Source organism: Lithobates pipiens, unplaced genomic scaffold (genome assembly GCF_037356315.1).
Source record: "Lithobates pipiens isolate NorthernLeopardFrog02 unplaced genomic scaffold, aLitPip1_a1.2 Scaffold_19, whole genome shotgun sequence".
In the NCBI taxonomy this organism is placed as follows: Eukaryota; Metazoa; Chordata; class Amphibia; order Anura; family Ranidae; genus Lithobates; species Lithobates pipiens.
This window is the reverse complement of record NW_027507764.1, coordinates 133,292,471-133,316,171: the sequence shown is the minus strand read 5'-3', so window position 1 is coordinate 133,316,171 and position 23,701 is coordinate 133,292,471. Positions and strand designations below refer to the sequence as shown.

The 23,701-nt window shown below is 44.4% G+C and overlaps 1 protein-coding gene across 1 annotated transcript; it reads right to left on the bottom strand.

The window, feature by feature from the left end:
* Positions 1-252: 252 nt before the first annotated feature.
* On the bottom strand, positions 253-17,165 carry LOC143996298 (protein QNR-71-like). Its single transcript, XM_077491282.1, has 11 exons — positions 16,992-17,165; positions 9,041-9,187; positions 4,256-4,399; positions 4,019-4,177; positions 3,385-3,543; positions 2,924-3,286; positions 2,629-2,802; positions 2,453-2,552; positions 1,947-2,152; positions 1,186-1,273; positions 253-505 (listed from the first exon to the last, which is right to left on the bottom strand). The coding sequence occupies exons 1-11, from the start codon at positions 17,062-17,064 to the stop codon at positions 355-357; spliced, it is 1,764 nt and encodes a 587-aa protein (XP_077347408.1). The 5' UTR covers positions 17,065-17,165; the 3' UTR covers positions 253-354.
* Between the last annotated feature and the right edge of the window lie 6,536 nt (positions 17,166-23,701).

The window sequence follows — 23,701 nt, the reverse complement described above, 5'->3', positions numbered from 1 at the left end:
GCGTTGGAAGGCAAACTAATCTGAGTTTGGGTGACAGGATGAGGGCAGCTTTGTTGTTATCTGCTCCAACTCTTCTGCATGTTTTGACAGAACATGGCCAGCATCAGAGATTACACCATGTCCACAACCAGCACTGTCAACACAGGCTGCTTGCCCTTTAAGTGGCCTGTGACATGTATGTTTTGCAACACCAGAAACTGTACAAACTTGAAATAGAAACCGTACACCACAGAATACAATATACACACAAAAAACGTTTTAAAGGAGGGCGCATTTTATTTTACCCCTTCTAACAGACCATTATAGTCAGTATTTAAGATCCTGCAAGTTTATACAGTGCATTGCAGCAAGTTACTATATTATTCTAGCTTTGTTTTTCAGCAGTGGATCATGCTCATTGTGGTTTCCATGAAGCAAGGCATCTTTGACTTGTCTGAAGTACACGCTGATCTGACTGTCACCTTCATCTGTTACATTCCTGATGGGCTTATACTCCTTGTATTTCCTGGGGGGGGGGGGAAGATTTATAAAACAAGAAAATTAAATAGAGAAAAAAGTAATTTATACACACATTTTGTCACATACCATGATCAGAAAAAAAATAAAAAAATAAATCAGTAAAGCTCATCAGCTGTACCTCAATATGAGAATTGACGGCAAAGAAAAGAGTTGGAGTGCCTTGATGTGAGCTCTAGTTCAGGCTCCCATTTTAAAACTCAGTGGCATCAGGGAGTTCTGCAGACCCAAGTGACAGTCTGTCCAGTGCACTGGGTCAAAGCGCAACACATTTTATAGGCCACAACCATGCAGAACAGCACACAGTTGAAGTAAAAGCTAGTGTTGAGTAAAGACTATTGCTGTATAAACCCAAGGTGTACAGCTAGTGGAGTATTGAGCCTACACAAGCAGAGATGTCAGTAGCCAGTCATTTTAGAGGAATTGCTGTTATTGGTAGAATGATCTACATGCATGGCCAATAAGATGTGGTAAAGGAGAGAATATGGCATGTTTGCCAAGAGTGAGGTGTAGTGCCGCTCTAGTAAAAGATTAGCAAGGCATTGGCTTTCACTTCCTAGTTAAAGACCTGCTAGACATACATTTTGAAGAAACAAGACCTCAAGGACACATAATGGACAACTATGCCATCAAGTCTGTACTAAAAATGATAGGAGCTGAAGCACTCACCTGTACAGAAGGACACCAGCCACTATTGCAACAAGGACCACCAGTCCAAATATAGCCAGGACTGCAGAGGTGGTTTTTGTTCCAGATCCTGGGGGGGGGGGTGAAAAAAAAAAAAATTAGGTTTATCCCTCAAGGCACGAGTAAGATTTTTAATTCCTATATAGTATTGCCATATTGGCCTCCAGAGTTATGCAAGGTAGTGCTGGCTGACTACAGATATAACCCAAACACTGCATTTCCTTTCACACGTCTAGAGTAAGGTGACGCAAAGCTGTGTGCATGCGCCTTAGCAATTCTTGTGACCACAACTGTCAAGTTGCAGATTTGAATTTGTTCCTGCTCTAAACACTACTGATGAACTAGCCAAGACATGCAATGCCAATTTCATGTTTTGCAACACATTACCATTTGTTAATGTACCTGCACTACAACATACTAGAAACAAATGATTTGTGTCAATTGTGCATCTTATTTTTGCATGATGAGGGCTCATGCAGTCATTTAGCTGCCTTGGTGAAGTGTACCAGCAAGCATGCACACCATGTACAAGACTATTAGTCACCAGACTGGTCCCACTTACAAGTACAAGCATTATTTTCAAAGTCTTACTGCAGCTCTAGCTACCATTAGCTGTAGTGTCCTGCATAACACTAGTTAGTGTTTGGTACTGTCTGCAGAGCTTCAAATCCCTCTACACCAGCAAGGTCAAAAGTGCCGCGCCCCCCCATATTTTAAAGCTACACCCAACATGTTGCAATTACCTGCATCTACATAGACCAGGGTACTGGCAAGAGCCAGACTTGCATCGTCACTTAAGGTAATATTGACACAATAAGTTCCTGGTTCTGCAAATGCTCTCCGTAGGGTCAAGAGACACTGGTCTGAAGCTGGAATTGGATCACATACCATGTTCTGAGGAATTGTGCAAGAAGCATCTGAAACAATTGTGCAGGCATCTGTAGGCATGCTGGGAGACAAACCATATCATTAGAATACCAAGGAGGAAGAACATTAGTCTAGGCAGAGCAGATGTCCAGGTGGCAAACTACAACCTTAGTTTTCCTGCAGTAAACTAGGATAATTGTATTGTCAATACTGTGCACTGTCATTCTACATGTAGCTCTGATGTGAGTGAATATGCCAGTAAAAGAAATTGGGGCATCTTTGTCTTGCAATCATTCTTTGCAGTTAAAGGGGACACTGAACTGCAGTGTAGCCCAGGGCCCCATTCTGCCTCAACCCATTATAATCGCAACACAGCACCTACCTGCCTTCACAGGACACCACAAAATCAATTACAGAATTTTCAGCCTGGGAGGGCATTTGGATAGTGTTCATTTCAATAATATTCATACCAAGGATGCCATCTAAATAGAAAAGGTAAACATTTAAGCCAAATTCTAATTTTAAGCCATGAAAAAGTTCTGAATGCTTTCCACCTACCTGCAACTGTAATTTTTGCATTGTAGTAGCCATATCTGTAGATAAAGCACCCAGGTACAGATGTAGTTGTCAGTATAGTTGAATGGGTAGTAGGGATAGCATGGGTAGTATTCTGTTCTTCTGTAGTTAGTGGAAAGGTCTCAGTTTTGAAGGGTGGCACTTCTGTGGCGTTACCTTTTGGACAAGACAGTTATTGTAATCCTTGTTGCACATGAACACCCTTGAAAACCACCCACATTACCATTTAAGCAACCAATCCATACAGCAGTTATGGAACATTCACACACACACTTACCGGTTGTGTTTGTAGTGGTATGGGGTGTTGTGGTTGTTGGCATCTGTGTAGTTGCTGCTCTTGTTGTAGGCAGGGGAGTAGGTGTAACTGGTTTACAGGGTCCTGGAATGGCAGCTTTGATGGTTAGGTTCAGACTGAAGTTTCCAAGCAAGGTGTAAGTATGAGTGGACACTGGGTTATTGGATACAAAGGAGCCACTGCCATCACCATAGGTCCAGTTGAATGACAAAATAGATTTGTTGAGGTAGTGGCTTGGATCATGGATTTTAACATCAAATGAAATTGGAGAATCTTTGATATAGATGTGGTCAGAGGAATTCTTGTCATTTTTCTGAGAAATGTTCACATAGAAAGGAATTTGACCTGAAAACAAAAAATAAATGTTATAAATATAACTACACTTTCCAAGACACTAGAACCAAGAATATGTACAGGCAAGTTATCAGCATCTTTACACTTACCTGTTACAATGTACAGGCCACTTGCTTTAGCAACAGGGTAATGCCTTAGATGGCCTCTCCTAAAAACTGTCACCTCGATCATCTGTGCACCAGCTGTGATGTTTGTAGTATTTATTGAGAGAACAGCTGAAGATCTTCCAGTCGTCTGATAGTACTGGCCTGGATATGAAAAATGCCTTCAGAATCAAGTCAGCCTCTAAATAACCCATCAAAATTTTACACTTACAGGATTCAGTCTAGTTTCCCCTAGAAACACATAGGGCTCAGGAATAAAGGTTTGAAACCAATTTTCATATGAAATCATCCAAAGGTCATCACTTGCACCATCTCCAGAAAAGGGCCATACAAAGTTAGCTGCCAAGTGACTGGGGTTTCCAGCTAGTTAGTCTGTTTAGCTACACATGAAGAGCAATATAGCCATAGAAAGCCTGCCCTTAGTTACGCAGTATGGCAGGAGCCTGGTTCCTGAACAGTATTCCTGTACAGATTCAGGACCCGCCCCCCCCCCCCCCCCCCCCCCAAAAAAAAAAAAAAAAAAAATCACACCAAAACCTAACCATACCTCAACTTGTCAAAGCTGTAATTCAGCTAGCCATTTCCTGAGATATAGAGAATAGATTAGAATGATACCAACCCAGTGTTTGAAAGATGTAGATGAAGTTATGGTGTCTCCAGTCATGGTGGTGAGGAAATGGTCTGCCATCTGGAAACTTGTTAGAAAAACTGCAGTTCCCTTCATTACAGAACGGTACCCATTTGGTCCAGTTATACACATACTGATCACTAAAGGAAGCTGAAATAGGAGGAGGATTAGAGAAAGCCAGCTATCCTACCTCTTGACAGATAAAGATAGAAACAGAAACTTGTATACCATTAGCACATCCTTGTTCATAGACTATATCCCCATCTTCATTCTCCTTTTGACATCTGGGAAACTGCAGAGCCACAGAAAATGTAACGTTTGACCCTATCAGTGCAGGACTGTCACTGGTCAAGCGTGCCACTACTTTGCCACCTAAAACAAAAAATAAATAAGTGTTAGAGTTGTGCTTACCGGTAACGTCTTTTCCTGTAGTCTCAGGGCAGCCACTAAGATAGTCTCCTCTTCTAGGAAACTGCCAGCCCATAAATTACTTCCCCACCTCATTTTTGTCAAGATCACCTGCAGCCAGCTGGGGAGACACAAGAACACATTAACATACTCAATCATGCTGCATTCTGGTCTTTTACAAGACCCCCCTAAAGTCAGATTGGTAACTTGCTTTCTGGTAATGTCTCTTCCTGTAGTCTTTCAGGAAAGCCTTAAACACTAAATTTTACCTTATTCAGGACAGCCACCATGAGAGCATAAGCACTTATCAAGTTGTTACTACAGCTTGCAAAACCTTTCGCCCAAAGGTTTGCTCACCTGCCAACACCAGGTCCACTAATGTTTTACAAGAGTGCTGGACCATGTTCCTGCCTTGCATATTTGATCTGGCGTTGCTCCAGCCCTCTCTGCCTGGGACGTTGCCATGGTTCTGGTGGAGTGTGCCTTTATACTATAGGCATCTCCTTCCCTGCTAATGTAGATGCTTGATTGAAGCCACCTGGCAATAGTGCGTTGAGATGCTCTGAATCTTTCCCCAGAAGACAAATAAAGGGACTCTTACTGACTTGGTCAACTCTAGTTAGTGAAGGATACTTCTTACATTCAGAAAAGGAAATGTCAATTCCCCTTCTCCTGAGGGGTTGGGACAGAACCTCCTGGCTTCTGTGAGGACCCAAAGCCACTTTGGGCAAAAATGCTGGATCAGTTTTGAGAACCATCTGGTCTGGAAATAAAAAAAAAAAAAAAAAGTCTAATAGATAAAGCCTCAGTGTCGCTGACCCTCCTGGCAGTTGTTACTGCAACTAAAGATACTGTTGAGTGAGCTCCTTTAGCAAACATCCATCTGTTAAGTCCCACCCAGGAAAGGGTGGACCTTGGACCAGTCTGTCTAGACAGAGCCTTAAAGAATCTGACCACCCATGGGCTGGTGGCCAGAGATCTTTATAAATAAGCACCAAGTGCTGATACCTGACTTTTCAGGGTAGCTATGAATAAACCTTTGTCCACCCCACGCTGCAGAAATTCCAATACAGCTATGGGGCTTTGTGCCGAGAAGGAGCTTCCTACACAATCAAAACAAAGCCAGACCCATTTTGGCCAATGCGGAGCCACTAGAATCAAAGATGTGTTCTCTAGTTGAAGCTTCCTCAGAACTGCTGGCATTAATGCTGGAGGAGGGAAGGTTTAGCATGTCCTGAATTGGCAGTTCTGGGCAATGCATCCACCCCCAGTGCACCTCTGTTTAGGGAGAAAAACCAGGGGGTTTTCGCATTGTCTCTTGACATGAAAAGGTCCACTTCTGGGAGTCCATTTTTTCGATAGGAGATTGAAGACTTCCTGTTTGAGGATCTAAGCTTCCTCCTTCAGCTTTCTTTGGCTGAGAAAGTCAGCAATTTTTCTGAGGGGAGAGGAATATGATAGAGAGTGTTGGACTCAGCCCAGCAGGACTATGCTTCTTGTGCCGCCCCGCTTCTTTATATAGGCCACAGCGGATGAGGGCTAGCCCAACTGCCCTCAGCTCCTTCCAGTTGGAAGATCTCTTTAGTGCATTGCCTTCCCAGGTGCCCTGAGCAAAAAGAATCCAGATGTCGCATTTCCCCCCCCTTTGATTACTATCTGAGAAACTGGAATAAACCAGACGTCCCTGTGACAGGTTCACTTCCCTCCTCCACCAGAGAGGTCCCTTTACCTGGTAAGGAACATGTAACAAGGCGTCTAGGTCCCTCTGACTGACCTACACCCTTAGTACAAATGTCTGCAGGGGACAAAAGTGCAGTCCTGCCCACTGCACTGCTAGGAGGGTAGAGGTAAGAATGCCCAGCGTTTACATTAGAGTGCTTTTGGAGACCTGTTGGCTGCACTGAAGAGAGGCTACTGCTGTCCAGTTTCAGGATTCTCTGTCAGGAGAAAACTCAACAGCATTGAGTACAGCAGGTAACCTAGGTACCCAATACACTGAAGGAATCAGGCTGGACTTCTCTAAGTTCAGCAACCACTCCAGGCCTATTAGGACCCTTTTTTGTTAGATTGAGGTCTTTGAGTAGCTGCTCTGGGGATACTGCAAATAGGAGCAGGTCACCCAGAAATGCTATACCCGACACTCCCTGGAGTCACATGAAAGCCATGGCCTACGCCAAGACCTTGGTAAAATATGCAGGGTGAGGAGTGATAGTCCTAAAGACAGTGCCTGAAACTGTAGATGCACCATTACACCATCCAAGTCTATTGCTAAACGGAGAAACCTGAGAGGTTTCTGCGATAGGGACATGCAAGTACCCTCAGGTCCAGAGAGACCATGAGGAATCTCTTGTAGGCAATTGACCTGTTTAGTGGTTTTAAATTCAGATGCAATCAAAAAAAAAAAAAAAAAAAAAAAAAAAAAAAAACACCCACAAACATGGCGCTCCTCTAAGGACAACTTATCTAGAGGCCTTCCTTGTCCTCTCCCCTCTGACTCCTCTTGGGAGTCAGAGGTGCCACTGTCTAGCTGCCTTTGCACCACCTTGGAAGGGCCTGAAACTTCCTCTGCCCTAGTTGTAGTTGCAGGTGCAGAGCCCTGAGCCAGTGGCAGGGTTGTATCTTGCGGAGTGGGATTAGAGGGGAGCTGGAATTTCTCAAAAAGGGTTTTAAACCAAGAAAAAGGTGGATGAGAGCTCCTTTACACAGAGGCTGCCAATCCAGACTCCTGTTCAAGATGCCCTCTCTAACCAGGGAGTCCATGCAATATTTACACAAACCCTTTGTCCATGATTCCCCCAAAGCATCTCTACAGGAGGCACACTTCCTCTTAGAAGCCATGAGTTGACTCTTTTCTGCAATACATGTAAAAAAAAAAAAAAAAACCCCACAGAAAACACATTACTGTTAAGCAGGCAGAAAACCAGAGTGCACTAGACCCACCTATTAAGGGATCTGAGCACCCCCCCTCGATAGGAACTATATGAGGGGCAATCCTGGATAGAGAGGACCCTTCCCCAGGGGGGCCCCCTTACCTTAGGAAGACTGGTGGTAGTGTCAGTATGCATTGTAGCATCTGCCTCCAACGTGACTGCAGGCTGTTGCTTCTCAGCGAGTCCCATGCTGCCTGTGCATGTTAGACTCTCCAGCCTGTGCCCAGCTCCCTATTGGTTCTGTGACCTGGAAATGGAAGTCACGGGTCAAAGGCAACACATCCGCTCTCTGCTGGGTGGCGTGCTGGTTCCAAAAAAGTTTATCGGCCTATACAGAGTACAGGGAGAGCAGACTGTCACCTAGCTGCAGCCCTGTGGATGCGATAGGGGTCCCCCCACAACCTGATGCAGTGCTCAACAAGGAAGGGGTGGCTTCTATTGCTGGCACGTACCACTCATTTTAACCCTGGATGCCCCTGCTTCTCTGGGGGGTGAACCCCCCCCAGTCCCATGAACAGTGTTTCCCACCTGGAGGAAACCTGAATAACTGAGGTCAGGCGGGGGGGGGGGGGGGGGGGAGTAAGACTTTATGGCCTGGGGGAGTGTTTTCTAGAGGAAGAGGAGACCATCTCATAGTAGAGGTCCTGAATGGCGATACAGGAAAACCTGTTTTAGGACAGGCCAGAATCCAGTAGCCAAGAAGTCAATGTAAAGAAAAGATACCTGCCACTTGTCAGTGACACGCTTCTGGTACATAAGTGGTGCATGTTACTAGATTTTCCCCCAACTTTACCCACCCCTCACTTTAAGCCATCCTTTGTGAAGATAAATGGAAACCCAGACGGCTGCAGTTCTAAAAATAAATAAACACTTGCAACTGCCCAAGTGTGTCCTGGCCCTAACCCTCTTTCCCCAAGAGTTCTGCTCAAAAAATAAAAATCTTTGCATTCAAGTAATATCTGGTGCCCAAGAATCTACTTTACACTATAACTTACAACCCACTCTATATGGAAGGATGTCAGTAGCTGTGGAGGTCCTCAGACTGAAGGAGGCCTGGGACCTTGCTACATTTGCATGTTTACTTGGTAGCCTTTGCCTAGCAGAAAGATTGTACATGTTACCTAGCTAGAGCTACACCTACTGGCTTACACCAACACCATCTCCCAAAACTGCTAAACAGGTTTTAATGGTTTGTGAAGATTCTTCCAGACACCCAGCAGAGGACAAAAGCAGCAGACCTCACTGGTTTACAGAAGAAGGCCAGTATAAACATGGAATTAGCTGTAGAGAGTTTTCCCTTTGTTGAACTATAAAGGACTGATATTCATTTAATTACACATTTTTTGCTTCCATTTACACAGGACAGCCCCTTTAGTCAGAGGCCAGATTTTAGTCCTAGTAATTGTAAGGCAAAACATCAGGCTGAGTTGGTTTCTGACAAATATAGTATACATAAAAAGTTAAGTTATGAGTAGGGCATGACTGGCTGGTTTGGCCTCATACAATAAGGGAATGCCTCTTCAGCAGTAGTCATTGAACAAGTGCTCACATTGGAAGATTTGTGCATTTAGATACAAAATGTCATGCTAGGTCCAAAGTATGCCCATTTTGGGTGGAGAGGCAGGAAGGTTCACTATAAAAAGCAAGTGTATTGTTGTAAAAGCTTAGACATTACCTCGCCAACAGTTTTCCCATCTAGGATCACCAGATTTCCAGGCAGGATAAAGCTTGTCATCCCAAGAGCTGCTGGCTGGGGACCAACCACGTACAAGGTGATTTTCATGTCCAGTCCCGCTTACGAACTCCGACACATCTTGAAAACCTGTAGAGATGATATGCAATTTTAGCTCATGAGAAACCAAACCATGGAAAAAAGCCCATGTTAGAAATACCGTTACAGGTAAGTAATTTAGGTCTTCTATCACGGCACACCTGAGAGGATGATCAAGTAACCCCAGGCCTACCTTCAGGGTGAGACCACAGCTTGTAGGACTTTCTGACCAAAAGCCAAGTCTTGCTGTGACAACACTTCCACATGTTAGTGCTTTAGGAATGTATCCTGACTGGACCAGGTGGCCGCACTGCAGATTTGTTCCCAGGAGGCACCCACTTTCTCAACCCAGGATGTTGCTTGTGGCCTGGTTGAATGAGCTTTAACTTGTGCTGGAACTCCACAACTCATATGCTACAAAGATAGTTTCTAGATGGATCAGAGAAGCTGAGGCTTTAGAAGCCTGAAGCCTCTTCCTAGACTCAGCGTATAGAACTAGCAGGTGACTGGACCTCCAAAACTTTGTCTAGATGTAGGCAAGGAGACCTCTTATCGAGAAAGAACAATGGAAAATTTGCTCTCATTTCTGGGTTTCGCAGAAGGACAGCAATACTATGTCTTTTTATATTTTAAGGTTAGAAACTTAAGGGAACCTCTTCTATAGGTTCAAAGGGGTGTTTAAATAATGCCTCAAATACCCTTGTTAGGTCCCATGGAGGGAAACTACTTTTGAAGACAGGTGGAATCCTTTCCCTGGCCAACAGAAGACATTTGATGAGGTTCTCTTTTGCCAACCTTATATCAAGGTAGACTGAGGGCTGCCATTTGAACCTGAAGGGTGCTGACCCCTAGGCCCATATCTACTCTGTCCTGGAGAAACTCCAGGATAACTGGAACAGTGGTGGAGGTTATCTGCCTCTCTTTACCCAAGGAACAGAAGGTCTTCCACACTTTAGAATAAATCGTTTAAGTCACTGGTTTTCTAATCTAGAAGAGGTTATTTATTACTCTGACCAGTCCTTGCTCTTTTAGGATCTGGTGCTCACTAACCAAGCAGTCAGAACATCTGTTCCTTCCATGTGCATGGAAAATAAAGTCTGGAAAAAAAGAAATCATACGCCATCACAGATATACAGGCCATAAACCTTGTATTTCTGAAGGGTAGCCAGCTCAAGCTTTATATGGAATACAGAAACAGAAGACACACCCAGCCTTCACTTACATTTTTTGATGTACAGTCACCTGCAGAACAGAGAAGACAAAACACAAAAATGTTGTCCATTAAGATACCATCATATAACTTAAAGCTTAAGTAAGCCCATCCACACAACAGTTACATTTCCGGACCATGCCAGAAATGTGACACTCCCATTGGTTGTGCTTTCAACCAAACTGTCAAATTATCCAATGGCTGGTGTCTTAACTGTTTGATCACATGTGCTGCGTCATGGCAGTTATAGATTAACACAGAGGCCAAGATGGCAGCTTCCTTGGCTGAAAACAGGTGGGTTTACTTCCACTTTAATCACAGAGAAAAAAAGGACAAACTTCAATTGTGTGCTTCTGATGCTCAACAAGGTAAGGTCATCTATCTAACAGAAAGGACACTATCAAATGCAAGTGTGGTGTTTTTATGAGCAACCAATATAAAAAAAAAAAAAAAAAACAGAAGACAGACACCTTTCTCTGTTGTGTTTTTCTGATGTGCACGTCTGATCAAACTAAGGTAATAGATGCTAGACAGAAGGCCAAGAGCCAAAACAGGGTTGTGTATTCCCGATACTGAACTCCGTATGGCCATATAACCAACAGAAATGATACTAACACCTGGAGTACATTGATGATCAAGAAAATGCAGTTGCATAGCCAGCCCAGTATGATAACAGACAAGACTCCTGCGACCTATAGTTGTGTACTGCTGGTGCCAGACCACGTGCAGTCATAACCAGCAGAGTGACACTAACACTTCTGGTTAAAGTGGTTGTATAGTCAATTTTGGGACTTTTACCTACAGGAAAGAACACACACACGTATAAACACCCCACCTGCAGCAGGTATACAACCACTTTAACAGGGTATAGGTAAAGAACCAACAGAAATGTCACCAAAAATAATTCAACGTTGTGCGGTTCTGATTAGCACCACTGCACAGTCCTACAACAGAAATGTCACTAGCAACAAACTCAATGCTGAGAGTTTCTGAATAGCAACTTGTACAGTCCTATAACCAACAGAAATGTCACCGACAAGTCTATGTTGTACCTTTCTGATTGGAAATAGTGTATGGTTATATAACAGAAGTGTCACTAACAGTTTAATGTTATGCATTTCTGATAAGCAACAGTGTATATTAGGGTTTATAGTGGTAGGCTGGTAAGCTAGTTTTGGAATAACCACAGCATCCGATTTACAAGGAAGCCGTGTACATTGGTGTAGCTGAAGCTTCTGGGCCATTTGTTCCCAGACACAAGGGAAAGGATAGTAGCACCCTGGATTGAAGGAGGGAGTCCCATCTCAAAACCCTAAAACCACCTGGCTGTCAAGCTCCTAAGGCAGTGATGGCGAACCTTGGCACCCAGATGTTTTGGAACTACATTTCCCATGATGCTTTGGTACCTTGCATTGTAGTGGAGCATCATGGGAAATGTAGTTCCAAAACATCTGGGTGCCAAGGTTCGCCATCACTGTCCTAAGGCAAAGGGAAGTACTCATTGCTTTGGCGTCTTGCCCCTTTTGCCACAGCACCTTGCTTTTCTGACCTCAGGACACTGAAGGAGAATAGCAGCCAAAATCACCAACTTGTTGTCCAATCTGGACACACACCCCAACTTTTTCAAAGGGAAGAGGGAAAAGCCAGGGACAAACATTTTTAGCAGTGTTCAGATCTAGCCTGGCTATCTATACCCCCCCCCTCCCCCCCCATCCATCTGGGCAAGAGAGTGACTGCAAGGGTAGGATAAGGACACCCTCCAGAAAGGGGTTCCTGGAGGATGTGCTCTCTAGGGGTGAGCTCCTCTGGCTCAGGGCCCTGGGCTGTTGACTGCCCAGCGGCATCACGGAAGGCTTTAACAGTTGCCAGCATTTCCGTTTGCATGGATGAGAACATTTAATCAATGCCGAAGCCTCTTTTCCTGCCAATTTATTTATGCATTTATAGCAGAAGGGCATTGAGTGAGACTGGGGGGGGGGGGGGTGTTGTCCCTACAATACCCACACTTTTTTTTAAGGAGCTATGCCCTGCAGCGGCAGGAGGGAGTTTATCTGGGGGCTCTGCAAGATAAGAGAATCTATATCTTCCCCCAGACCGTGGGCTTGAACTGGTGAGGAAGGGTAAGGTAAAGTTCAGCCTGTCCCGACTCCAAGAATCTGCATTTTCTTACCCCCTTCCCAAGGGGGTTGTACTCACGGGCCCCAACCTGGATCTGCCCTCAGTAGTTGCTTTCCCTTCCTCTTGTTCCATGAGCAGGTTCCTGGTACAACCAGCCGACCAGTTCTCACCGCCTTGCTCTCCACACTGCTCTGGGTTGCGCTGTGACCCTGGCTGATACGAGTGTGCCTCAGAGTGAGGCTTGGAAGATAGGACTTCCTGAAACTTCGGCAATGAGAGCAGCTGGCGGTGGAGATTCAAAACAGCCTCAGCGATGGCATGCACTCCCTGCGGACAGAGCACTGGTGCCAACTTGGGGGTGAGGGAAAAAAAAAAACCCAAACATGCTGCTGTGTTCGGGAGAAACAATCAATACTGAGGATCAAGGGGAAGGGTGGAGACTTATAAACAAAGCTGTCAAGTGATTGTTTCCTGTAGGGAGGAGCCGTCATCTCAGGTGTGCCGTCCTGGAAGGTGATAGGAGAAAGGTTGATTGATGCTACCAAATTGTGTGAATCTGAAATCATTTGTCAATTCTTACAAGTGTGTCTTACCAGATAAAGCATATGCCACCAGAGTTATGGATAAACCATAACATGTGGGGACTGACCAGTTTAGGAAAGTTTGGAGTCACCAGTATACCTCTTGGAAAGTCTAATAGGACAGTTACTTGGACCTGGAGAGTCACTAGAATTTATGGTATTCTAGAGGAACAGTTTACCCAGCCCACTTCCAACCAAATTTTAAATTAACTGCCCAATGCAGTCTATTAAAGTCAAAAGACTTTGTGAAAAGCACTAGTATTTATGCTGTAAAAATTTAGATTTGCTTGCTTCCTGGAAAAAAATTTTTTGACTGACCCTTGCTTAAACTACATTAAAAATTTCTCAAATATGAATCATTACCAAACATCTGACATTTTACATTGGGCCACCACAAGAAAAAAAAAAAAAAAAAAAAAACTACTACAAGATGCAGCAAAGTTCCCTTGACAAGTTTATAGTGGACTATTGCAAGCATAGTACAGCAATTTTAAAGTGCAACTAGAATTTGACTGCCAACTGTGTCATCACCAAGAAAGCTAGAAGTAGTTACAGAAACCAAAAATTTAGGCCTCAAAATAGCCAAATTAAAAACAGTTCCTGGAGTTCTGACAGAATCCTGCCTGACCCACACCACATTTCCCTACACCTTTAGAGCACTGCTACTACAGACACTATGGGGCTCATTTACTAAAGGACAGACAGTTTCTCAAAATTGCTGCTCTGTTTATAGCGCAAAAAATAACTGCAGAGGTGATCAAATAAAAAAAAAAAAAAAAAAAAAAAAAAAAAAAGCATATTTTTGGTTGTGACAGAATTATGCAAATTATAAAATTTTCTTCATAAATTTTGGCCACAATTTATACTGCTACATCTTTGGTAAAAATAACCCAAATTAGTGGATATTATTTGGTCTTTGTGAAAGTTAGAGAGTCTACAAGCTGTGGTGCGAATCGCACAAAATTGTTCACATCTGATGTACTGGTGGCCCATCTCGCTTCTTGTGACCCGAACAAGTCAGGAAAGTACAAATACCCCCCAAATGACCCCTTTTCGGAAAGTAGACATTCCAAGGTATTTAGTAAGAGGCATGGTGAGCTTTTTGATGTAATTTTCCCACAATTCTTTGCAAAATTAAGATTTTTAATTTTTTCTCCACAAAATTGTCATTGTAATAGGTTCTCTCACATGGCATGTGTATACCACAAATGACACCCCCAAAAAAATTCTGCTACTCCTCCTGAGTATTACAATACCACATGTGTGGGGCTTTCACAGCCTGGCCACATAGAGAGGCCCAACATGCAGGGAGCGCCGTCACATGTTCTAGGAGCATAAATTACACATCTAACTTGTTGACTACTTATTACACTTTTGAAGCACCAGGACAATGACACGTGACACTGATGACAGATGGCACTAATACGTGCCACCGACGACGCGTGACACTGACAACAGATGGCACTGATACGTGGCACTTTTTTTTTTACACTGACGGCCGCTGCAGCCGGTCAGCTCTCCCCTCTCACTCTGTGAGGAGGGAGAGTGGCGCTGAGAGATGATCTCATGTTTACATATGAGATCATCTCCCATTGGACATGCCGATCGCGCTGTAAACGGCCGCTGTAATTGGCCGTTTACAGCGATCTGTGTTTGCCTGTCCCCGGGGGACACGGCAAACACAGAACTTCGACGCGCGCATTGCGGAAGTAAACATTAGGACGTCCAGGGACGGCCACCCGGACGAAAGCGTCTGCTCTACGGCCGTCATTCGGCTATAGGGCGGGCGCGAGGTGGTTAATGAGACGCCCCGTTATTATCCGCTTGCTCAGCGGGGATCGCTCCGTTGTCCCTGCAGATAACAGGGCGGTCCCTGCTGTGCAGGGACCGCCCTGTCAGCTCTCCGTTCTCTATGGGGGAATCAGATGAGCATGGACCATCTGTCAGTGTTCATCCGATCCACTCTGCAGACGGATAGAAAAATAGGATTTTCCGCCGTCTGCAGAATCGGACAATTGCGGAGGCAGACGATATCGGGTGTCTGCGGATAAACATCCACAGACACCAGCTATCCCATAGGAATGCATGTATGTCCGCATTTCACCTGCAAACGGATGGATGAAATACAGACAGACAATGTCCGCATGTGTTAAAGGGGCCTTACTTGTTGTGAAACACTAAAGAGTGTGAATATTGCATGCTTACACAACATGAGAAGCCTATAAAAAGACGCTATTCACCAAATTAAAATCAGTCTTTTATAAACTATTAAATGTAGCACTTGAGCATCCCAACTCAAAATGTTAAACTCATTTAAAGCAGCATTCAGCCAATAAAAGTCAGCAGCTACAAAGAGTGTAGCTGCTGACTTTAAACACTCACCTGTCCCACAGTCCAGCGATGCGGCTGCCCCAAGACTTGGTCCCTCCCTCCCCCCCCCCCCGCATTACTAGCGTGGGGAACAGGGCGTGACAGCTTGTGGCTTCACAGTCAGGTGTGCACGCTGAATGGCCGCACAATTGCCTGGGACCAGCAACATGTCCCAGAAGACTGCAGGGAGAGAACAACTTCTGCTCGAGTTGCCTAGGTGGCCAGGTACCTACAAACGCCCCCCCCCCCCCCCCCCGATGCCAAATGTGGCATGTCATGGGGGGTTAGGAGTCCTTAAAGCTGAAACTCCACACTTTAAAGAGGAACTCTGAAAAAAAAAAAAAAAAAAAAAAAAAGCATACAAGCTCATTATGAATAACTTACCTGAGATCGAAGCACCCGCAGCGGTCCTCGTTCATCTCCGCCGCCATGTATCCTAGAGGGACATCTGGGTCTTGCGGCTCCGGCGCTGCGATTGGCCGGAGCCACGATTATGTCACTCCGGCGTATGGTAGCTGTCATTGACGGCGTGCCCAGTGCGCCTGCAACAGCAGTGCCCTCTTGTAATAACTCTTTAATCATGTAGGTTAAGGAGATACATTTCTTGGACCTACAGGTAAGCCTAGATTAAGGCTTACCTGTAGGTCAAAGTGGTCTGTAAGGGTTTACAACCACTTTAACTTGAAAGTGTACCAAAATTAGAACAGATGCAAGTACTGTTAAGTTGGCAGCACACCCTGATTGGCAGTCTACTTTAGATTTATGAAAGCCACAATGCAAGAACCTAGCTAAAAAGATTACCAGCTTTCTGACATAGGGACCACTTTTTAGCACAGCCATCTGTAGTTTAGATAGGGATAAAAAGCAGTAGTAGAGTCCACCTACAGGGTAGCGTATATAGGTTTTACCAATATCCCCCATATAGGGTAATACTGCAGACTAGTAAGAGCAATTGTGCAAAAGGAAAAGAAGGACAGGAGGAGGGGGAACCCCACAGGTAGGCTCTCAGTGACCATGCATACATTGATAAATTATTCAAATTTTTGGGGGAGATTGATGAGAACAGTAATAGTTATCCCATTCAATTAATAAACCAGAGGGAGAGAATTTCAAGCCATTTTTTAAATCGATTGAGTGATCACCTTGGTTTCCACCATACACTCACGAAAGAAGAAGATTCTGCATATCCAGCAACAGAGCCATTTTTAGTGCAGAACCAATATAGTATACAGCCACCATTACACTATCCTCCAGAGAAATATCTATAGTCACATTGGTGGCTAGTGGGAAAAATTGCCCCCTTAGTAAAAAACAGCTAAAAGAGTATTGGGGGTGTAGGCAAGTGGAACTGAAGTCAGAACTAACCAAACATCTTCAGGCAGTAGGGTGGAGGAGACACAGCAGAAAGAACTCTACTTGAGAATGACTGCTATAGTCATCACATTTTAGAGCTTGAAGATTCACATGATATACTACACATCTATTTTCATCAAGTAGTTGTAAGAATGTAATTTAATGCAAGAAAATATTCAAAAGAAAGACCCTTTAACAATAAGCACTTCAAACACAAACTCACGTGTTCCTGCCTGGGCAGCAGCAATCAGCCAGACACTGAGCACCAACAAGCCCCTCACCACTGCAGCCTGCATTGCAAAAAGTGAATTGTTTCCTCTTCTTCCAACACAGCGGTATTTAAACTGGCCTCTACTAGCCACAGCTGAGAGTAATAGCAGTCAGGATTCTAATGTTTCCTCCTCCTGTGTATGCAAAGCCTTCAGGCTCATCATGTGATGGAAGATGCCTGATTCTGTGTCCTGGGCTCTGCCCCACTGCTCATGTGCTTATGGGTCACTTACCATGAATCTCAGATTTTAACTAAGTTTCTCAAATTTCAGAGGTGATATTGCTATCTAGGGCTGAAACAACTAATCGATTATGAAATTAATCGATTACTATTTTCATAATCGATTAATCGACCAGTAACATAATGAGGTTAAAAAAAAAACTAAAATGAGCCCTTTATAGTACAAAAAAAAATCAAATAATTGCTACTGTAAATATTACTTTCACAGTTCCACAGTAAAAAAAAAAATCAACCCCTGATTATCTGCTTTTTTGTACTATAAAGGGCTATTTTTTTATTTATTTTTTGAACCCCATTATGTTACAAAACGTCACAAACGTCATAGACCTGGTTCACACCTAATGTGTTTTTTGGTGCTTTTTGCAGCAACGCACTACAGTTCATTTACATGGTTTCCTATGGGACACGTTCACATCTATGCTTTTTTCAGCCGCTGCATATTTGGAAAGGATCAGGCACACAAATCTGTGCTTTTTTGGTTCAATATACTTCAATGGAGAAGCTGCAGATGCTGCAAATGCAAAAACGCAAATCACAGCAAAATCACGTGCGCAAAAATCAAAACAGCAAAAAGCACTGCAGAAACACATTAAAAGCAAACTGCATAGGTGTGTGCCGAGCCTTATGCTGGCCACACGGATCCATTTTCAGACAAGAATATTGAGACAAAAAATCTTTGCACATTCGCTGAATGAAAGAATGTTTGAAATTTCCACTTGTTTTTAACATTCTGTTTTTAAAATGAATGTAATTTCTGAACGAAAACGACATACACTGTTTTCTATTTACAAATTTTCCTGTCACTGTTGTTGAAAATGAACGTCGATTTGACCCCACTAACTATTAGAAAATCGAACGAACGTTCTTAAAATGACATTTTTTTTGAAGGAAGAAATTGTTTGTTTTTTAAACAATAGTATATTAGTAAACTAATAGTATATACAGTATATCACTTCTGTCTGTTACTCTTGAGTGGATTAGAGATTTTGCTCTCTAACCATATAGTTGGTCATTTATATTTACCACTGCATAGAGATATTTAAGAATAAATTTCCTTTTTTTTAACGTTGCATATTTAACTAAATTATACACCACACTTTTTTTTTTTTAAGGTTATCAACCGATTAATCGATTAATAGAAACAATAATCGGCCAACTAATCGATTATGAAAATAATCGTTAGTTGCAGCCCTATTGCTATCATTGCCTGAGGAGATGACAATTATAATTTTAATATTGTGTTTACCATGCACAAATTACACCCAAAATAGCTTCAACTTCAGATCCAACTGTCCAAATTGATTGACTTGTCTCTGTCCACATTTCTTGATGTGTGCGATTCATTTCAAATAGCACCCCAACACACTAAGGCAATGCACATGTGTTACAGCACACTGCATGGCAATACACCAAAATGCATTGCATTAAAAAAAGTGTGTCCTGTCTGATTTTTGGGAGGTTTTGGTGCCAATGCCAGCTTAGTATTTTCAATCAGCTAAATTAAAGTGAAGGGCCACCCTGAAAAAAAAAAAAACTTTAAAAATTAGAAAAAAAAAAATGAATTTTTTTTTTTTAACTTACCAGAAATGCCTGTTGCTAGGCGCATCGTCCTAATCTGCCTCTTCCTCCTCCGTGGAGATCTTCTATCTTATCTCCTCCGTGCTGCGTCTTCTGGGTAATGGGTCGCGCTGTGTTATGGGAACTGTGTGTCCCAGAACACAACGCGCCCCATTCACAAAGCTCTGCGCGAATCGCGCATGCACAGTAGGAAACGGGCAGTGAAGCCACAACGCTCCACTGCCTGTTTCCCTTAGCCAAAATGGCGGCGCCGGGACCCGAGAGTTGAGGGACGGGTCAGCCTCGGGCGGCCGACATCACGGGCGCCCTTGACAGGTAAGTGTGCTTATTAAAAGTCAGCAGCTACAGTGTTTGCAGCTGCTGACTTTTAAATTTTTTTTTTTAAACCGGCCCTCCTCTTTAACCACTTGGGATCCGCGCTATTGCCAAATGACGGCATTAGCGCGGACCTACTTTTCCGGGACTACGTCTATTGACGTCGTCCCGTGCACGAGCGGCCTGCGCGCCCCCTGAGGGGCGCGCGCGGCGTGCTCTGTGATCGGCGAGTCCATGAGACTCGCCTGATCACCGATCCGTGCAAGGGGTCGATCCCGACCCCTTATCACGTGATCAGCTGTCAGCCAATGATCAGCTGTCAGCCCATCTTTGCCCATCAGTGCCGCCTTATCTGTGCCCATCGGTGCCGCCTTATCTGTGCCTATTAGTGCCGCCTTAACTATGCCTATCAGTGCCCACCAGTGCAGCCTATCAGTGCCCACCAATGCAGCCTATCAGTGCCCACCAATGCAGCCCATCAGTGCCCACCAATGCAGCCTATCAGTGCCGCCTAATCAGCGCACTTCAATGAAGGAGAAAAATGACCCGTTTGCAAAATTTTATAACAAACTATTAAAACATGATTTTTATTTTTTTTTGCATCTTTTTAGGTTTGTTTAGCAAAAAATAAAACTCCGAGCTGTAACTAAATACCACCAAAAGAAAGCTCTATTTGTGGGAAAAAAAATGATAAAAATGTCATTTGGGTACAGTGTTGTATGACCGCGCAATTGTCATTCAAAGTGCATCAGCGCTGAAAGCTGAAAATTGGTCTGGGACTGAGGGGGGTTTAAGTGCCCAGTAAGCAAGTGGTTAAGGCAACGCATGGTGACCAGGGATGAGCTTTATGTTCGAGTCAAACTCATGTTCAACTTGAACATTTGCTGTTCGCCGAACAGCGAACAATTTTGGGTGTTCGCGGCAAATTCAAAAGCCGGTGGCACACCCTTTAAAAGTCTATGCATGGTATTGTCATAAAAAAGTGTTTGGGGATCCGGGTCCTGTCCCAGTATCAATGCAAAAAAAAGTTTTAAAAACTGACGTTTTTTGGGAGCAGTGATTTTAATAATGCTTAAAGTGAAACAATAAAAGTGTAATATTCCTTTAAATTTCGTACCTGGGGGGTGTCTATAGTATACCTGCAAAGGGGTGCATGTTTTCCGTGTTTAGAACAGTCTGACAGAAAAATTAAAATTTTAAAGGAAAAAAAAAGTAATTTAAAATTACTTGCGGCTACAATGAATTGTCGGTCCGCAATACACATAAAAGTTCATTGATAAAAACGGCATGGGGATTTCCCCACAGGGTAACCCTGAACCAAAATTTTAAAAAAAAAAATGCGTGGGGGTCCCCGTAAATTCCATACCAGGCCCTTCAGGTCTGCTATGAATATTATGGGGAACCCCACGCCCAAATTTTTGTTAAAAATGGCGTGTTGTCCCCCTCAAAATCCATACCAGACCCTTCAGGTCTGGTATGGATTTTAAGAGGAACCCTGCACCAAAATTTCAAAATAAAAATGGCGTGTTGTCCCCCTCAAAATCCATACCAGACCCTTCAGGTCTGGTATGGATTTTAAGAGGAACCCTGCACCAAAAAAAAAAAAAAATGGCGTGGGGTCCACCCAAAAATCCATACCAGACCCTTATCCGAGCACGCAACCTAGCAGGCCGCGGGAAAAGGAGGGGGTGACGAGAGAGCGCCCCCCCTCCTGAACCATACCAGGCCACATGCCCTCAACATTGGGATGGTGCTTTGAGGTAGCCCCACAAAGCACCTTGTCCCCATGTTGATGGGGAGAAGGGCCTCATCCCCACAACCCTTGCCCGGTGGTTGTGGGGTTCTGCGGGCGGGGGGCTTATCGGAATCTGGATGCCCCCTTTAACAAGGAGGAAGAAGTAGATGAAGAAGATGATGAAGAAGAAGAAGATGGAGAAGAAGAACAACACCGAAGGAAGACCAGAAGAAAGAAGATGAAAGAATAAGCACAAAGAAGAAGAATTTAATAAAGGACTTGTCAAAAACTGTCTTTTGTCTTTTTTTAACCTTTTTGTCACTTTTTTTGTGAAATGGTAGGGGTACATTCGTACCCCCTTACCAATTCATACGGGGGGCAGGATCTGGGGGTCCCCTTGTTAAAGGGGGCTTCCAGATTCCGATAAGCCCCCCGCCCGCAGACCCCCACAACCACTGGGCAAGGGTTGTGGGGATGAGGCCCTTCTCCCCATCAACATGGGGACAAGGTGCTTTGAGGGGCTACCGCAAAGCACCCTCCCAATGTTGAGGGCATGTGGCTTGGTATGGTTCAGGGGGGGCGCTCTCTCGTTCGCCCCCTCTTTTCCTGTGGCCTGCCAGGTTGCGTGCTCGGATAAGGGTCTGGTATGGATTTTTGGGGGGACCCCCACGCCATTTATTTTAAAATTTGGTGCGGGGTTCCCGTTAATATCCATAACAGACCTGAAGGGCCTGGTATGGAATTTAGGGGGACCCCCACGCATTTTTTTAAAAATTTAGTTCGAGCCAATGACAGCTGATCATGTGATAGAACGGAGCCGGTAATCGGCTATTATTCAGCGCGAGGAGAAAAAAAAAAAGCCGATCACCGGCGGCCGTGATCGGGACATTAGTCCCGATCACGGCCAGCAATACAAGCGACCACCTGCCCCCTGCCAGTGCCCACCTGCCCCCTGCAGTGCCATCCTGAATAAAAGTAAGTGCCCCCCGTCAGTGCCACCCAGCAGTGCCCATAGTGCCCACAGTGCCACCCACAGTGCCACCCAGCAGTGCCACCCACAGTGCCACCCACAGTGCCCACAATCTGCCTCAAAGGTGCTGCACCCCAGTGCTGCCCATCAGTGCCCAGCAGTGCCGCCCATCAGTGCCCAGCAGTGCCGCCCATCAGTGCCACCTATCAGTGCCACCTATCAGTGCCCATCAGTCCCATCTATCAGTGGTACCTATCAGTGCCCATCCGTGCCACCCATCCGTGCCACTTATCCGTGCCAGCCATCCGTGCCATTTTATCTGTGCCCATCTTTGCCCATCAGTGCCGCCTTATCTGTGCCCATCGGTGCCGCCTTATCTGTGCCTATTAGTGCCGCCTTAACTATGCCTATCAGTGCCCACCAGTGCAGCCTATCAGTGCCCACCAATGCAGCCTATCAGTGCCCACCAATGCAGCCCATCAGTGCCCACCAATGCAGCCTATCAGTGCCGCCTAATCAGCGCACTTCAATGAAGGAGAAAAATGACCCGTTTGCAAAATTTTATAACAAACTATTAAAACATGATTTTTATTTTTTTTTGCATCTTTTTAGGTTTGTTTAGCAAAAAATAAAACTCCGAGCTGTAACTAAATACCACCAAAAGAAAGCTCTATTTGTGGGAAAAAAAATGATAAAAATGTCATTTGGGTACAGTGTTGTATGACCGCGCAATTGTCATTCAAAGTGCATCAGCGCTGAAAGCTGAAAATTGGTCTGGGACTGAGGGGGGTTTAAGTGCCCAGTAAGCAAGTGGTTAAGGCAACGCATGGTGACCAGGGATGAGCTTTATGTTCGAGTCAAACTCATGTTCAACTTGAACATTTGCTGTTCGCCGAACAGCGAACAATTTTGGGTGTTCGCGGCAAATTCAAAAGCCGGGGCACACCCTTTAAAAGTCTATGCATGGTATTGTCATAAAAAAGTGTTTGGGGATCCGGGTCCTGTCCCAGTATCAATGCAAAAAAAAGTTTTAAAAACTGACGTTTTTCGGGAGCAGTGATTTTAATAATGCTTAAAGTGAAACAATAAAAGTGTAATATTCCTTTAAATTTCGTACCTGGGGGGTGTCTATAGTATACCTGCAAAGGGGTGCATGTTTTCCGTGTTTAGAACAGTCTGACAGAAAAATTAAAATTTTAAAGGAAAAAAAAAGTAATTTAAAATTACTTGCGGCTACAATGAATTGTCGGTCCGCAATACACATAAAAGTTCATTGATAAAAACGGCATGGTGATTTCCCCACAGGGTAACCCTGAACCAAAATTTAAAAAAAAAAAATGCGTGGGGGTCCCCGTAAATTCCATACCAGGCCCTTCAGGTCTGCTATGAATATTATGGGGAACCCCACGCCCAAATTTTTGTTAAAAATGGCGTGTTGTCCCCCTCAAAATCCATACCAGACCCTTCAGGTCTGGTATGGATTTTAAGAGGAACCCTGCACCAAAATTTCAAAATAAAAATGGCGTGTTGTCCCCCTCAAAATCCATACCAGACCCTTCAGGTCTGGTATGGATTTTAAGAGGAACCCTGCACCAAAAAAAAAAAAAAATGGCGTGGGGTCCACCCAAAAATCCATACCAGACCCTTATCCGAGCACGCAACCTAGCAGGCCGCGGGAAAAGGAGGGGGTGACGAGAGAGCGCCCCCCCTCCTGAACCATACCAGGCCACATGCCCTCAACATTGGGATGGTGCTTTGAGGTAGCCCCACAAAGCACCTTGTCCCCATGTTGATGGGGAGAAGGGCCTCATCCCCACAACCCTT